Raw genomic sequence first — 17812 nt, 5'->3', positions numbered from 1 at the left:
CTCCGGATTCTCCTAAGGGTATTCAGTTCGTGCGTTGATGGGTGTTGTCTCCATTTTCTTTCCGCCTGTCTCAGTTTCCGCCTTTCTTCATTCAGTGTTCCACTAAACCATGGATTTTTGATCTTCTCTGTTGTTCTTTTCAGCTTTAGTGGCATTGTGGTATTGACTATGTTCGATACTGTTGTAGTATAATGATTCGTAAGATCCTCTACTGTCAGCATCTTGTTTGGTGGGTTTAGGTTCTTCTCACAGCTTTCTCTTAGTAATTTCATATTCAGCTCTTTGGTATCTCGCATCCATTTCTTGTGTCTGGTAGGTTGACTGGTTCTGGTATTCTTCATAGTGTTTATCAGGAAGGTTATGACATGGTGATCTGACCAGTCGCATGGCTCAATTGCTGTAATTGAGGTATTGTTCGTCTTTGAAATTATCCAGTCTAACGTGGCTCCCTTCTCGTGTGTCGGTTGTGTGCATGCTTGGTTAAGGTTTAGCTCCGCTAGAAGATCTTTAAGAGCATTGACCTGTTTGTCATCACTATCGTTCCAGTGTAAATTAAAGTCTCCTAGAACAATGTTGTTAGCTTAGGGATTGAAGTTGGTAGTGATGATTTCCATTAGCTGATCTATGAAGGATGTATTATTGCCTGGAGGGTAGTAGATCGCATGCAGGTTGCATCTTTGATTCTCTGCTGATCTAATTTTGAGATTTAGGTGTTCGCAATATCCGAGTGGTTCTGTTAGTTCTTCGATGACCTCTAACTCCGATCTATAGATGCATGCAATCCCACCGCCTTTCTTTTTTGGTCTATCCAGTCTCACTATATTGTACTGCGGTGGTACAAGTAGGTCCATACAAGGTGATGATGATTCCGTTAGCCACGTTTCTGTCAGGATTGTTACATCAATTTCCTTGTTCATGATGAGGTCAGCTATATCTGATGCATGTTTTTTTGCGGACCGGCAATTGAGAAGTAGGCATTTCAAAGGTTTCCCTGATTTCCTTACTTCAGTGTTCTGTGTGTCATCGATTAGTTGGATTTGCTGTTGTTAAGATTAGTTCTTCTTTCACTTATCTTTGCTGTTCTATTCACATCAATCTGAACTGTTTTAATATCTTCCCCTCTTTTAAGGTCAGAGGTTTCATAATCCCTTAGTAAGGATATCGTTTCTTCCTCCGATAGGTCTTTAAGGAATCTCTTAGGTCGGTTTTGCCTGTATGGAGATGGCATTGCCCTCATGTTTCCCTTTCTTTGAGAGTTGATAATAGCATCTCGGAGTTGATCGATTTTGGTGTGAGAGCTTACCGTGAGTTCCCGCAACTTTTTCATTGCTTGAACTGTGTTTAGAATATTGACTACTTGGATTTGAAGTTCTTTGATTTCTCTCATCGTTCGGGATGAGTTATTAGTCTCGTGTGTTCTCTTCCTTCTTTGACCTTGTTTTGCTTTTCCGAGTTTACCTTTTTTTCTCCTCATATGACCCTTCTTCATGTCATTATCTCTGTTGTCGGCTCTGCATCTGTTCGAATCATCCTCATTGCTTGGTGTTCTCCCAACCATGTTCTTGGGGTATCTTCTTTGTGCTTTTCTAGAAGATCTGTGTGTAGTGTTGGACTGTGGTGAGTGATTCGTGCTGTCTTCCATACCAGTAGTTGCAGTGGTTTCCTTGTCGCCATTTTCCGTGTTGAAGGGTGTTCGCTCTTCCTTCTCCGTTTGTTCCTGGCTGTTATTCTTATATTGTTCTCTCAGATCAGCTCTAGCCGACTTTTGTGTAGTATTGGTATGGGGTGAGGGAGTCGTGTTTTCTTCTCCACCAGTAGTTACGTTAATTTCCTTGTTGCCACCTTCCTTGTCTAAAATTGTCATTTCTTCCTTCTGCGGTTGTTTCTGGCTGTTGTTCTCCTTTTGTGCTCTCAGTTCATCTCTATCTATATCCTTTCTGATGTTATGTTGCAGCGTTGGATCTTCTATCTGTGCCATTTCCCGGGTTAAATTTGTATATTGTGTTAGCAATTCTGTTCTTGACGAGACATTCCCTGACTGTGTTCCTCCTGTTCCCAGTAGGACTCCTGAGTGTGTTGGATGTGGTGGGTCCTGATGGTTTATGTTTGTTATGTCGTCAGTGTGGTTAGTATGGTTCTGGACCGTCGCGTCTTCTCGTGGTGTCAAGTTTAGTTTCTGGTGTTGTTTCCAGTTGCCATTTCCATCTCGAGCTTTCATTCCCCTACTGTCAGAGTCCTTCCTAATATTAGGAGGCAGCAATGGGTCTTCTATCAGACCTTCCTGTGTGGTGATTTTATATTGTGTGCTCACCCCGGTTCTTCCTGAGATATTCCCGGATTGAATTCTTCCTGTTCTTGGTATGATTCCTTGGCGTGTTGGTTGTAGTGGATCTTGAAGGTTTATGTTTGGTAAGCCATCAGTATTGGAAGAACTGTTCGGGACTATATTGACTTCTCGTTGGGTTCGAGGTGGCTGGGATCTTGTGTTTTCTGCTTCTATTTTTAAGGTTGAGAATACTTTGTCAAATTTTACTAACTCTCTGTCAGCTGCTTGGATGAGTACAATTCCGTTTTTGTATATAGTTATGTTTAGGACAGCTCTGCACCATGTTGATGGTTTGCTCCTAATTTTTGTGCCGTGTGGAATGTTGGTTATATTTTCAATATTTAGCCTTTTTGTCACAACATTACGCCAGGTCGCCGTTCTTCTAGTGAAGAATATCAGGTCATTTATGATAATGCCCCTATCTGAGTTAAGCGAGGGGTCCAAGAACAGTTGTTCAGGGTTTTTCTTCAATAAGTTGTGTTTGACCTTTTTGGCCGCGTTCTTGGAAATCTTGGGGGGGTATGTTATGACTTGCGCGTTTATGCCTTCACGCTCTGTGTACATGACCGACATAATGGTTCTTTAGTTCGTGTAGATCTTAAGTGTTTCTCGTTTCTATCCTTCCAGGTTTCACTATGACCAGCTTATTATCTTTCTTAATTTATAGCTGTGTTCTCTTTACTCTTTCCACTGTCTTGCCTGTCCTCTTTTTATTTCTCTTCGTATGCTGCTACTATCTTAGCCCTTTTTCTTTCTTACCACGCTTTGTCCTCTTTTTCTTTCCTTGTTTGCAGGTGTATCTTGTGTGAAGATATTTTGTTATTGATGAAGTTGCTCCCAGTTACAAGATGGCCGTTTGTTTCTCTGTCTGAGTGAGAGCTGAAGTCCCTTCTCCCTTTCACTTGCTTGAAAGTCCTCTCTCAATTGTCTTTCTTTTGTTGTTGTTGCAATCCTAGTCCCTTTTCACTTTCACCTTTTTGTCCTCTTATGTTTTCCTTATGCCTGATGTGCTGTTTTGGGTGCAGTCTTTGTTCCAGGACTGACGATGTCAGTAACGGCCGCCATTTTAAGGTCAGGCAAGCCGGACCTTACTTCCCTCCGTTTAAATAACCGGTGAATCTTTACTTATTTAGAGCATCCAATCTTGCGCTGCTTGGCTGGGGCTGGTAGAACCTAGTCCCTCGTGCCGAATTCCGTGATTGCGGTCTATATAAAGTTTATTTGTCTGCTTTCGCCGCCATTGTTAGATCAGGCGGGGCAGATCGGATCAGTCTTTCTCTATCTCCAGTTTACCTATGCTCTCCTCATCGGATGATCCAAAGGAGGGGGGGGGGTAACGCTGGAGGGGTAAGGATGCCCGTACCTTTACACGCGTAACCCCGCTCTTCCTGCCTCCATCTGCCCTCCACGTCTGCAGTGTCCAGACCATGCCCGTAGTCCTCACGATGCTCCCGACGCTGTTTCCAGCTCCTCCTGTAGCGGGCCGGACCAGCACAGCTCAAGGTGACAAGAGCTGTACTGCTGGTGCTGCCGATGTCTCTCTCGTGTCCACCATTGTGAGCGCTGGCTGTGGACTCTTCGTGTCCAGCTCCCGTCCACCATATATCTCTGCCCTGCAGTCCGTCGTGGAGAGCCAGCCGTCTGTATATGGTCCCGGTATGTTGTATTTCATATTTTCTTTTCTTCTCCCTTTTTGTACTGTTCACACTAGGTTCCAGGTCGCAGAGAGGGTTTTTGCAGGGATTATTACCAGATTTGGTGATCCCTAATCCCGGAGCTCTTTTCTAGAGCTCCTGTTCGGCGGCCATCTTGATTTCTTTTCTGTGTTGTTATCTGTGTTGTTATGTGTTGAGATGTTTTGTGTATGCATATTTGTGCTTGCTTGAGGCACCATTTTCCTTGTTGCAGTTACCCCGGGCTAGTACGCCTATCTGTTTCAAATTTCACAAACCACCACTGGTACAATTTCTACAGCATATTGTATTCTTTTAGTGCTTCTAAAAAGAATGTAATACAGCAGGTCTGAAAGTAGTTAAAATGTCATCTAATGGTGTGAGTACCTGTTTAATAACAGCCTTTATAAAAGTGATGATATTCCACAAGGTGTGCTGTCATTTTTGTCCTGTAGGAAGCCACAATGGAAAATTCAACATTGACAGAATGGGGAGTGCGCAACAGTAGGCCAGGAGATCACTTGCAGGTGCACTGCCATGCCTACCAAGGCAAAAGCCTGGATATAATGAAGCAGTTGTAGATGTACTGTATGACACAGAGCTACATGGCCTATAATACAAAGCAAGATTAGAAAGTATTATTGAATATAGGAACTACACCGATAGTGATTTGATGTTCCAATTGTGTGCATTGACCATTCTGCTGTTTTTGAAGAAAGAATGTTATAGTAGTACTTAAAACTGATGTGGAAAAGATGCTTCCTAAACCTAAAATTGAAGGATTTTTCAAAGACCTGGATGGAAAATCGCTGTATCAGGAAGAAATGTCTGTTCATGTGAAGAGTAGATGTAATAGACTACCAGGACTATGTCGCATATCAATATGATTATCTATATAAAGATTGTAGGCTGTTAGCTCAAAAGTTGGCACAGTTCTCTATACTTAGCCATTTGGAAGTTGACTCTGGTCTAAAAGTCAATGAGGTGGGTGTCTTGAGTAAATAGGATTTTTTAGACAATTTGCAAATTGTAGAAACTTAATGTGGCTAAACACTTTTAAGCACAAGGAGAAGAGGCAAAAGAAAATGAGAAAAGGGAGGAGGTCTAAAAGGCAATATGAGGCACAACTCCTGTATGCCAGATGATGAAATGAGAAATCAAAGTGACCTTTTGAAAATTGTTAGATTCTCAGAAAGGGTTTTAACACCAACAGAAAAAAGCATATGAAAGGTAGAACTGTATTTCTGTCCTTTATGAAATGGCGGATTTGGTTGATTTCAAGATCAACCTCTGTAGATTTACACATAAATTGAGATTACATACATTTAAAAAAAATAAAGAGAGAATGACCATTCCTACCACTGTGTGTACTAGTGGAATCTGTACCCCTTATCCTCTAAGAATTCTAATGTTACTAACCATGGGCCAGATGTACAAACCCATTTTGCTAAATCACAGGGCATGTGACCATCTAACAGCTTTTAAGTATGTACAAAACCGATTTTGCTATTCAAAACGTGCTCAAAGAATCACAAAATGGGTTTGGAAATGTATATCACATTGAAATTTGGAAGGGCGGTGTTTAGGGCATCCACCCCAAATTGTGATTCAATGTTTTTTGACTGCAATTTCAGTTGCAAACCATTGATGTTACCAACTCCCCAGAAGAGGTGGTAATCCATTTCAAAGGCAAGGGATCCCTTAGGAACCTCTTTCTTTGAAAAATATCAAAACATAGTTTGTTTGGGAGAAGGCAGTGGCCCAGTGGACAACTGCCAACTCTTTTTCAAATGCTGCCCCGTTTCCCTCAATGAAACCAGGCTGCATTTAAAAGAAGAAGTGTACTGTATTTATGTGCGATCACAGACATGGTGGTCTCCTGATCCCAATAGGCATCCAATTGAATAAAGTCGCAATTGGCAACCTTCCTTATGATTAGTAATGAAGTAGCTCTTATTGCAACCCACTCCCAATCCTTATCTTGTCAACCAAACTATTATTACATATGTTCGTTTGCAATATAATTTTAGTGTTCACAAAAATACTGGTTGCGAATTGTGACCAGTATTTTGCAATGACCTCTACATACATCTGGCCCTTAATTACTATGAGCCATCTTGAAGATGAAGGGGATGATTAGAGAAGATTTTATAAGATGGGATATTGATACTGATTTACAACTTTTTGTTACACTTTTCCAAATGACGATATAATCAAGACCTTAGGCATGTTGGCTTGGCATGAACTGGCACTGGAATTAAAGGATGGTGATGGTAAGGTCAATACCTATAATGGACCACCTTTAAAGCTGTAGCTGCTGACCTAGATATTCCAGAATAAAGAAAAAAAGACTCTTAAACAAATCTTTCTGTGCAAATAGTCCCAGGATTTAAATCTCCATTCCCCATCAATTAGAGCTCTAGACAACTTCTAGAAGGAACGTGGGTTTGTACTGTTTCAACAATGCTAACTACCTGAATAGTGCTCTTCTGCCTTCCTCGTCCAGTCATATATCTGTATTGTAGTATTTATTTTAATTTATTTGGCAGTCATGCAACAGATAAACAATGATTTGTGCAGTAGGGGTCTAACTGGGTGATTACAGTGAAGGAGGCCGTGTCTGGCTTATGAATTTGTCAGCAGCAAAGAATGGAAAGAGAGAAAATGTTAAACCCTTACCTGAACTGGAGATTCCGTCGTATTAAGGCCAGTGACATAAAATCCCCTCGACCATGTTCATTTTCTCCACAGTACAACAGCAAGCCATCATCTGCTTCAGCCTGTCATTGCAACATGGGAAAAGACAGTGACTGCGTGAATCACACATTAGTACAGTAACTTTTTTGGGTGCATAGGCTTTGTAAAAGCACTCGGATGGTTGTTATGGGGATGAAAAATAACAAACACATCAACAGGTTAAAAAATGTGGAAAATGATGCATTAGAGTTGTTGACGGTGCTTAAGCATACAGATTGTAACATCTGCGCCATTTCCGTCATTAAGTTGTTTTGTTTTGTTTGTTATGCACATCAGATCAACACCTATATAAGCTGTTAAAACAAACAATTAAGAATGCTTAATATTATTAAAACATAGGTAATGATTGACTACAAAAATATATCAGCTTTATAAGATTGCAAGTGCAAAGCTGTTCTAGCAGTGGACAAGTTAATAAACTGCAATATGTCAGACTATGATAACTAAAAGGATTGTTAAAGCAGCAAGCAATTTATTTTGAAGCTAAATAAGAAATAATGTGTGCTATAATTTATTAAAAAGCCACCTACTGCTCTGTCCTCTACTCTAGCACTAGTCTTCTTAGGTAAAATTCTGACTAACTCTTCAGCATCTTTGTTCAAGGTATTGTTGAGGCTGTCTCAATGTATTTTGGCACACTACGCAAGCACATTTTAAAATACAGACCTTTTTCGATATAGGCAAAGCATACAGCACTGCCCCCAACCCATAATGTTCCCTATAACACACAAATGAAAAAATGTATATATAACTTAGACCTCAAAGGAATCAATGCTGCCAATGGTCAGTCAAGAAACAAAGGTACCTTCTGGTGTGCCCTATACAAAAATGTATATAGTCGATAGCACAGAACAAAGTTATAGTAAAAAGGGACAATAGACAAGTAAGGCTGTTCTTTGTACTAGACATTCTGAGAAATTGATTCCTTCTGTTCCTAAATAGGTCTGTTAAGAAAACTAAGGCACAAGGAGGTAAAGTGTTTTTCCAGGACCACAAAGTTTGCTTATGTGGGAAAAGCTGTGATTTCATCCTGGTTTCCTTTTAAGTGAGTATGCAAATAAGACCTTAGGTCAAATCTAAATTGCCTGCTTGTACTACTTTCACACACACATTTGCGATGTGTTTTAGATTTGTAGTCAAATAATTAAATGTATTTCTCTGTTAGAAATTGATATGTTCTTCAGATTGCTCCACAGTACGGTAGCTGTGGTAATTCTTGTGGAAAAGGAAAGAAAAGAGAGGCCCTGAGGCCTAATTGTGCCTTCCTGACCATCAGTGCATGCAGAGCTCAGCAATGGGAGTTATAGGTGATGGCCAACATGAGCATCATCTATAGGTGAAGGGAAAATGTTGGTACAACAGACATGGTGCAGGATCATACTATAGATGGCTAAACAGAGTGCCATATGCATGTGTGACCCTTTAATGGCAGTTATTTCAGGCTCATCAAACTACCCAGATTACATGACTTCTGAAGTTCAACATTGTAGTGCTCGGTACTTCCACAGTGATCCAGTTCATAGGTCACAAGCCCAATACTTGTTCAGTATTTCATTTAGTCATCTTTTTTATTGCCATCATATAGTGGGCATAGAACCATAAAATTATTTAATTATTCATCTGTCACCTCATCACAGTTATACGACTAAAGGCATTTATGCCATGGCCAGCTCTTGGAGACCCCTTGTATGGGGAACACACACAGCCTAAACCTGACAAGCAATTTCCTCGCTGTCCCATCTTTCTCTCTTCCTTGTTGAACTCCTAAAATACAAAAAACATATCTACAGAGAAAAATCATCCTGCTTCTGAGCCCAACTTGATCCCTCCTTAAATTGACCCGAAGAGCTTTTTAACATCATAAAACAGCAAACCTCCTACTTTCCGCAACATCCAATTTATGACTCTATTAAATGATGTGAAAAGTTTGTTAGCATCAAACTTTCAGTGGACCACGCCACCTCCTCCCTCTGCATCAAAGATCCCACGTCTATCAAAGATGGCTGCCTCACTGTCACACTCCCAACAACTGATGGTCCTCCCACACTCACCTCATCAGTGAATCAGAGCACCAACCTAAACCTTATACAACAAAAAGCAATACATCCTGGACAAAATGTGATAATGTCTTGGAAGAAAAATACATCAAAATACTTGCATGTATTAAGCCGACTTCACCTCTTCCAGACACTTTCCCCTCCTCACTAGTCAAAAATCTCATGCACATCATGGCCAGTATAAGGTCCAAAATCACTTTCTCCTTCCTTTCTAGTGGCTCAAAGCCAACCTCTCTTAAACTCAACCAAGTCACCCCTCAGCAAAAAAACAGACGCCGACACAAACATCATTCACAATTACAGACCAATAACTAACCTCTCTCTTTATGTGTGCTCTCACAACTCAACAACCATATTGAAAAATTCAACCTGCACGACTCCTTTCAATCTTGGTTCAGGAAAGGCTGTTGAATATCATGGATGACCTACACAGATCTGGAGGCAATGGACAGGCATGCACACTAATCCTTCTGGACCTCTCCGTGGCCTTTGATACAGACAAACACAAAATTATCCTACAAACACTCTCTCAATGTGCAGGCATTGATGGTACTGTCCTTCAGTGGTTCACATCATACCTAAACCAATGATCCCTCGTATTCAAACTAAATAATTCTACCGAACCAGCATTCTCAATCCCACAAGGAGTACCCCAAGAATCAATCTTGTCCCCTACCCTGTTCAACCTCTATATGGAAGCCCTTGCAGCCATCCTGAATCAAGCCAAAATTGCCTACCACCTCCTTACAGATGACACCTAACTATATGTTAAAATCTCATCCAAAGACATCCAACCCTAAATCACACCCCAAGCATGGTACAATCCTGGCTGACTATCACCCACCTAACACTTAACTCACAAAAAATTAAACTCCCCCCTCATCCAACCTAAAGGGAAGTTGCTTCCCGTCTACAACTGGCTGGACAAACTAACTGCACTAAACTGCAAACTTTCTCTCTCTAACTCCATGAAACCTCTTGGGATTACATTAGGCATAAACCTGAACATGAAAGACCACATCAATGCCTCAACATAAAGTGCCCTATTCTCGTTGAAACTCCTAAAAAGACAATCAAACCCTTCATTCCCCTGGGAGATTTAAAGACTGTAATGGCATCCCTAGTCCTCTCCAAGCTAGACTACAGTAATGCAACGATCACTGGTTCCCCAAAACCTACCTTATCCCTATGAATGCTGCACTCAATGCAGCGGCTAGACTCCTCTCTGGGGAGAGCTGCTTTGACCACACCACTCCCACTCTGAAAAAAAACTCAACTGTCTACCAATTGAAGCAAGAAGTATATTAACCCATAAGGCTCTGAAAAATCCATCTACCTTGCAAACAAACTATCAAAAGCTGGCTGAAAGAGAACTTTGCCAAGCTCTAACACCCTACTCCCAATTCCACCCAAATTAAAGAATGAAAAATCACTCACACGTTTTTTCTCTGTGAATGCACCTAGAATTTGGAATGCCCTGCCACAGGATCTCCGTACCACTCAATGTTTCCTACACTTCAGGATAAAACTAAAACTACTTCTTCTCAACAAATACCTAAACCCTACCTACTAAAACATCAAAGTCCTTGAATTCACGTCCCCCCAGCACTCAATGAGCTTGAACATTGCTACCTCTGGATAGAATTGTGCATAATTTAACCGTGTTACCCCGGCGTGAAACAACCATCGCTACCTCTGAACTGTTTAGTGCCTTCATTACACCACCTATTGTATATTTGTATATTGCATCATATTTTTACCCTGTATTCTCTCTTCTAATGCTATGGTGCAAACTCTGTAAAGGCACCTTGCTGTGCTGCCATATGCCAAAGTGAAAGGGCAGGAATGCACAATATTTAACCAATATGGTGCATTCCTCTTCTTTCTGCCTGCGCTGCCACTGTTTTGGCAGCCTAGCATCAACATAGGCACCCTTGCACCATGGTGCAAGGGTGCCTCCATTGCAGGCAGGATTATTCTTGTGCAGGAAGCAGTGGCGTAACGATAATTGAGGGGGCCCCCCTGCCAGGCACGTGGAGGGGCCCCCTCCGGACTCTATTCGGAGCTCTCAGGCCGAAATGCAGTGCTGAGGGGGCCCCCTTGAGCTTGAGGGCCCCCCGCACTGCGGGGGATGCGTGGGCCTGTGTTACGCCCCTGGCAGGAAGGGGTACCTTCCTGCACAAAACAATCCTACGAGGTGTTTTCCTCTTTCTATTTGTGCTGCAGGAAAAAATTAGGAGAAATAAATATATTTCTCCTTGTACACTTCGGGAGACACAAGATTTGATTCTACCCCAGGTTTACATCACTTTGTAAATCTGGGGAATGTCAAATTCCATTGGTGTTGCGTGGGAAAACCCACCGCAACGACCATGGAACGCATCCCGGGTGCAGAGTAAGGCAATGCAGCGATTTGTGCTGCGTCGCCTTACTCATGATTTATGAAGCCACTCGAAGCCATGCAAAGCAACGCAGGGTGGCTTTGCGTGGCTTCATAAATCTTTATGAGAGCCCTGAATCTTGCATGTACCACTTTACGATGTGCAAAAGTGACTCAGGGCTCTCATAAATAAGCTCCTATATTTTTAGCTTCAAATCAGTAAAAGCTTTCTTCATTCCTGCACCCTGTAGTTTACTTTATCTGTGAAAAATCTTTATGTACATATCCAGTTGATCTATTAAGATGCCATACATGGTAAATGCTTTAAACATGCTCCAATCTGGCACTCAGGCCAGAAATGTCTCAAATCATTCTTTGCTCTCCTTGCATGTGACGTTCTGAAAGGAGTGCAGTGATCCAAAAGAGGCCTCACTAGTGACGTTCAACTTGGAGGCAAAATTAAACAATTTCTGATGGTAGCCTGCCCACGTTTTGTTTTTCCAATTTTAGTTCATCGCCTTTCAGTGGCTTTTAAGAGCACACAATCTGTCCTAGGCTACTCTTCAAGATTTTTGCTACTTCGGAGGGATGTTGTTGTGCAATTTCTGTCTTTAATTACCTGATTCTGTAGTTAAAGACAGACATAATTGGGGTGCAGAGGGCCCGTCCCTCTCCTGACCCCAGTGTGACAACACAACTGTGTAAAAGATAACTAAATCCAGTGGTTAATTTGGAAAGGAATAACTGCTGGTGGCCATACTTTTGCCTAGAAGCCCACGGCTGATGCTATTGAAGATCAGGGTTCCAAAAATCAGCTGTGCAGCTTTGATTCCACTTCATACCTCTTTAATTCACCACCACACACTTGAGAGAGCGCCATTTACAGTGAAATTTGTAGGGGTGCAGCATATGTACAAGTAGTCAGCACCCGTATATATAGAGGATTTTTTTTAATCATGTTTAGATGCAATGTATGACAAAGTACTAATGTAAATTGGTATCAAAGAATGTGCAGAGCCAACGTTACAAGGTGCAAATTCATATTTGCGGCAATAAGAGAGATGCTTTGAAAGGAAATCTTTCACTATTAATAAGAATGTTTAATTGATTTGCTAATGTGCCTTCAGATTGACTAATTGAAATGTAATCCTGCTTTATGTACTCAATAATTAGTCGAATATAGAGAAAATGCATTTGTCGTTAAGGTTGGAGGCCTAGTGAACCCAGAGAATTGCTCATTTAAACGTAAGGCCTAAAACTATAGCAGAGGCCTAGATCATGGAAGGGCGCAGGCCTGTATGAAAATGTTTGCTTTACATATAAACGGTATAAATGCTTATGAAAGAGGCTTTAGAAAATGTTGCAACATTATTAGACTGTGAGCCTATTTGCGTATATTCCTTTGCAGGTGCATCATCCAGTAGATTGTAGAGTAGAAGGGCCCATTGTGTACGAGAGCTAGAATGTTAGACTCAGACATGGAGGAGTAAACCAGGAATTTGAAGATACTACTGGAAGCGACAGAGAGTCTGAGACCCAAGGACGTTTAACGGACAAGGATGGAAGAAGGCCAAGGTGGAAAAATTCATGTAATCGACACCTTGAAGAGGGCGTACCTGAAGGCGTGTCATTCACATTTTGGGGTTTCGTATTAGGGACAGCACCCCGAGGGTGGAGGCAGTGCAGATGGGCTGAGGAGTCAGAGAGAGTGGTTGGTCTTGGTAAATAGCTTAGCTATGACTGAGGATTCTCTAGTCTTGGAGAGAAGTGAGTGAACTTCTTTGAAGTCACCACTGCTGACACCTTTGGTTAGGTTGGGCTATTGTTGAGTAGGGATGTCACTTAGAGTAGTGTAGGGACAGATTAACCTGGATTTATGTCCTTTATTCCGATGAGTACCAGAACCCAGGTTATAGCTATTTTGTTCAGTCTGATGGTCCTGGAATTGATCCTGGTATTGTTCATTAGTCGCCTGAGACTTTTCCGTAGGATTATGTTTGTATTAGTGCCTGTTTACCTTTTGAACCTCTTGCTGAGGTGTTTGTACCTGCAGTTATTTTTGGTTATGTAATAAACCTTTCAAACTTAGTTTGGTCAGTGGTTCTTGGGGGGAAGCAATTGGGATTTCTAAATTGTTTATTCTCTTATGACAGATTGCCTAATTCACTCTATGGCAGGTAAAAAGGTCTAGTCGACCTGTGACGGGATTCTGGAGAATGACAAGCAGACTCTAGAGGTAAAATCCCGCCTTTCCAGTTGGTAGCAGAGTAGGATGGTTTACCTTCTAGAGTGAGGGTAATCCAGAAGTAGGTTGAGATTTCCCCGAGGCCCATAGAACCAAGGATGAGTGTCCAGAGAATCGCGGATGGAGGATGGCGTTCCACGAAAACTGACGGAGAGTGACAGTGCGGCAGAAAGCAGCAGGTCGAAGGAGAGTGAGTATGAAAAGGGTCATGCGTTGCTAGATTGCGGTGTTAAGTTGTATTGTGTGTTGTATTGTCTTGCGTAGTTGAATGCCTGTAGTGTGACAGAGGAACAGGTTGTGAGCGCGCGCAACCAGTGAAAATCTTGGGTTCAGGGAGAGTCCAAGTGGTCCGGGTGTATCGAACACTCATAGTAATTGTCGACCATTGTTAAGGGGGTTATGAGGTACCATTAATCGCCCGCAGGACCGAGATAGGGGGAACGAATGTGTGAGTGCGTGGGTAACGGACGCTGGTCGGAAGTTGCCGTGAGTTTGTAACCTATCAGTGAGGCGATTGTCCGGTCGTTCGCGGACAGACATTTGCCAGTTCGGGTGACAATTACAGTTAGACTGTGGCCGTACAGTCAGGGAAGCGGTTGCTTGGTCGGAAGTAATCATTTTCAGTGTATGATTGGGACGCATGCGAGACCGCGAGAAGTACGGAGAAAGGAGGGGAACTGCTGCGAAACGGAGGCGAGTGACGTCAGAAAGAGCCGCGCTGAGATTGGTCGGTTGGCGGGGAGCCGCGCTGAGATAGGGCGGTTAGTGAGAAGCCGCGCTGAGATTGGTGGATTGTCATCAGGAAGTAAACAAGCGCTGTGGAACAAGGAAACGTTTTGGGTTTTCATCATGAAATGTTTTAAGGTGTTGCGGAAATGTTACAAAGGCGAAAACAAGATCGAACCTCGGGGTGGGGAGGAGGCTCCACCCGAGGATACTCCAGCTCATTACATGGCTACGAATGTTGGGTTGCATACCATATTGTGGCTTGATACCTGGTGTAAGATGACAGATGGAAATGAAGAATTGACCTTCCCTAAATACGGGACGTTTAGACTAGAAGTGTTGTATCAGCTGAAAGAGATTATGGCTGCGTTGCGACCTTTGCCCAGACCAACACAATTTGAAGCGCTAAATGCATGGATCAGGGCAGCCCATGACAGGGGCAGAGATAGGCGACAAGAAAGAGTGAAACGATCAGTTAAGGCGGTCCAAGATGCGAGATGGGATGCCATGGAAAAGAGATGGAGGGTACAGACTATAGAAGGGGATAGATTGTACCCGTTACTAGATGCACAGAGGCGAAATACAGAAGACGAGGATGAGGACAGCGAGACAGATGATGGCCTGATAGAGAGGATGTTGGCAGAGAGACCACCTCCATACAATCCCGAGTTGGGGGGCACGCCAATGTCAGCCAAGTGCGGGGAACATTCTGATGGGGATGGTGGGGTCAAAATGGTGAGTGATAAGAGCACCTCAGAGGATATATTTTATCCAGTGAAGGGAGAAAAAGCACCTCCACCCTCCCCAGTGACGAGAGTAGTGGGGCGATTTACAGTGCAGAAGGTTCGGGTGGAAGAGGGTGTCCACTCACAGAAATTGCCAGATGCGCTTACGGTACCTGTTACCATAGGTCCCATAGTATCAGTGTACAACCCAGAGCAGAAACAAGTCGAGAATCCGTTGCAGAGGGGGAGTGAGAGATGCACCAGTGAAGACAGGAGTAATGGGACAGAAGAAGGGTGGAGGCAGTTGCCAACGCCAGTAGACAGAAGCACCCCTTTGGTGGCATCGGCAGACTCCTCGGAAGGACAGATGGGTTGGAGGGGACCGATGGATCTGAGGGGACCAAGGCCGAGGTCGATGAGAGAATTAAGGCCAGACTTGAGAACGTGGGAAACGGTTGGGGACACTCAGAGTGATAGATCCAGGAATGTTTTTGGGTCTGACAACCAGGAAGATAGGATGGGGTCCCACTGTGCGCCTAGTGAAACAGGCAGGAGTGGGAACGAGAAGGGGTGGGGAATAGGGGGGCGTCCCATCACACCTCTAGCGATAGTAGGCAGGAGTGGGTTCGAGAAGGCTGGGAGAACAGAAGGGTTCCCCCTAACACACCTGAAGAAAACAGACGAGAAATTCAGGATAGTGGCGGGAGAGGCTCTAATGGAACTACTAGTCAAGGTACATTGAGGGCTGCGATAAAGGCAAGAAGAATAGATGTGCTGAGGCTGAAAACAGAAGTGGAGGAAATAGTGGAAGGTACATTGCCACTAGAGAGAATTGAACTATACGAACCAGATGAGCTACTGTTTGTTGCGAAGGATGTTACACGGAGGGCTAGGGCCGCTCATGAGAAACTCTCTGAATTGGCAAATAAATACAGCGTAGATTTGACAAAAACAAAGGCCTTGCAGAGTGGCCACCGGTTACAGTATTCCGATCAAGATCTAGAAGAAAAGAGGGTGATCGGATTAAAAACTCACATCAGGGAGCTGATTGTGGGAATACGAACGTGGTCCCCTCTGGAGAAATGGGAGGAAAGGTGGTCAAAGAGAAAGAGTGTTAGAAGGAGCGTTCTGGAGACATCTCCGGGAGGAGGGTTGATGCATGCAGAGGCATACCCCTTGCGGGAGGTGGCTCATGGAGGCTATGTACACGTACCCTGGAGTAGGGGAGATCTGGCTGCCTTTACGAACACATTCCCAAAGTTGAGAGAGAGTCCAGTGGAATGGTACAAACAGGTGGAGAGGTTTGTGAAAATCTCAAAGGTGCTGTGGATTGATTTGAACACACTGTTTGACATTGTGGATAGCGTGCAAGGTTAGTGTTGAATGGCCCACCGCGGAGCCAGAACGAGATTCTGCCACAAATGGGCCGTCACCCAGGGTAATGGCAAAGTATGAGCAGGCGATCACGTGGCTGAAGACTAAGGTACCACCACAGGACATAGACTGGGTGAAAATAGATCGGACTAGACCGGAACCAAAAGAGACAGTGCATGAATACTACGAGAGGTTATTGCTGATCTTTAAGCAGTACAGTGGATTAGATGTGATGGACCCAAAGGATATGGGACAGTTCGTATCCAAATTTGTCCTAGGACTAAGGCCTGAAATTTGCCTTATGATACAGCAACATCTGATCTGTTGGCAAAATAAACCCCTGGATGAGATTTTGAGGTATGCGAGGTATTGCAGTGACGAGATAGACTCGAAGACAAAGAAGGTTAAGGACAAATTGATGTTAGTACAGATGCAAGCGGGAGGACAGGGTCAGGCAGGCAATGGCACTATGGGAAGGAGATCAGGGGGGCAGAAGAGGGACGGAGAGGAAGGTCCGAGACCTAGGATAGATATAGAGGCCCTGAAAAAGACGACCAAGTGCCATCAATGTCACTAGGTGGGGCATTGGAGACACGAGTGTCCCCATAACCTTGACAATCAGGTACAGGAGGAGGAGGAGGAGGAGGAAGTACAAGCCCCTCCGGTACGGAAGGTGACAGTGACCAAATCCCAGACGACGAAAGGGGGGACATCAGCCACTAGGGATCCAGTTCCCCAGGCACCGAAGATTTCAACGGGGAGCAAGGTATATAAGCAGATGCCTTTCATAATGGAAGGGGACGAGTGTTACCAATTTGATCCAGTGACAGGACGGTTCGTGGACGGGGAGGAGGGCTGTACTCTAGGAGCGGTACTGGAGGTAGATCAGAGAGGACCTTTTGTAGAGGCAGATGTAGATGGTCATCCCACCACATTTCTGGTTGACACTGGTGCCTCTCGCTCCACTGTGCGGTCTGCGGTAGTCCCCAACGTACCCCTTTCAGGGCAGACCTTCCAAGTTGTAGGAGTTGCAAACAGAAGAATGACAAACCCCCTGACTGAGCCAGTCCCTGTAAAGATTGGAAGTTTTAGTGACCGACACCAGTTCGTGGTGTGTGATTCCAGTCCTGTGTGCCTGTTAGGAAGAGATCTTTTGTGCAAACTTAATTGCACCATCTATTGTACCCCAAAGGGAGTGGAATTACAGACTAACGATGATGATGATGATTTTAAGGTTGCAAATACGCATACGTGCATTGAGTTGTACCCTGCTATAACTGTGGAGGAACTCCCTTGGGACTTGAGAGACTCGGTCTCCCCAGAAGTCTGGGACTTCACAGGAAAGGAGATTGGATTGATTAAGGGGGTAGAGCCAGTCAGAATTCAGGTGAGACAGAATGTTGAATTTCCTCGAACTCCCCAGTACAAGCTGACCCCAGAAACACTCGAAGGTATAAAACCTGTGATTGAGTCCATGGTTAGACAGGGAATTCTGAAGGAGGTTATGGGAAGTCCCTGTAACTCTCCGATAATGGGATTGCAGAAACCA

At 43.6% G+C, this 17812-nt stretch overlaps 1 protein-coding gene across 1 annotated transcript in view; it reads right to left on the bottom strand.

The window, feature by feature from the left end:
* The window catches only part of EGFLAM (EGF like, fibronectin type III and laminin G domains), an 812243-nt gene that overhangs the window by 209058 nt on the left and 585373 nt on the right, over window positions 1–17812 (bottom strand). The window contains exon 11 of the mRNA XM_078674979.1: window positions 6679–6779. Coding sequence (XP_078531105.1) covers window positions 6679–6779 — 101 coding nt within the window. The remainder of the gene's footprint in view (window positions 1–6678; window positions 6780–17812) is intronic.

This window comes from Lissotriton helveticus, chromosome 2_1 (genome assembly GCF_964261635.1).
Source record: "Lissotriton helveticus chromosome 2_1, aLisHel1.1, whole genome shotgun sequence".
Taxonomy (NCBI): domain Eukaryota; kingdom Metazoa; phylum Chordata; class Amphibia; order Caudata; family Salamandridae; genus Lissotriton; species Lissotriton helveticus.
Note: the sequence above shows the minus strand (reverse complement) of the source record. Positions and strands in the feature narration are given on the sequence as shown.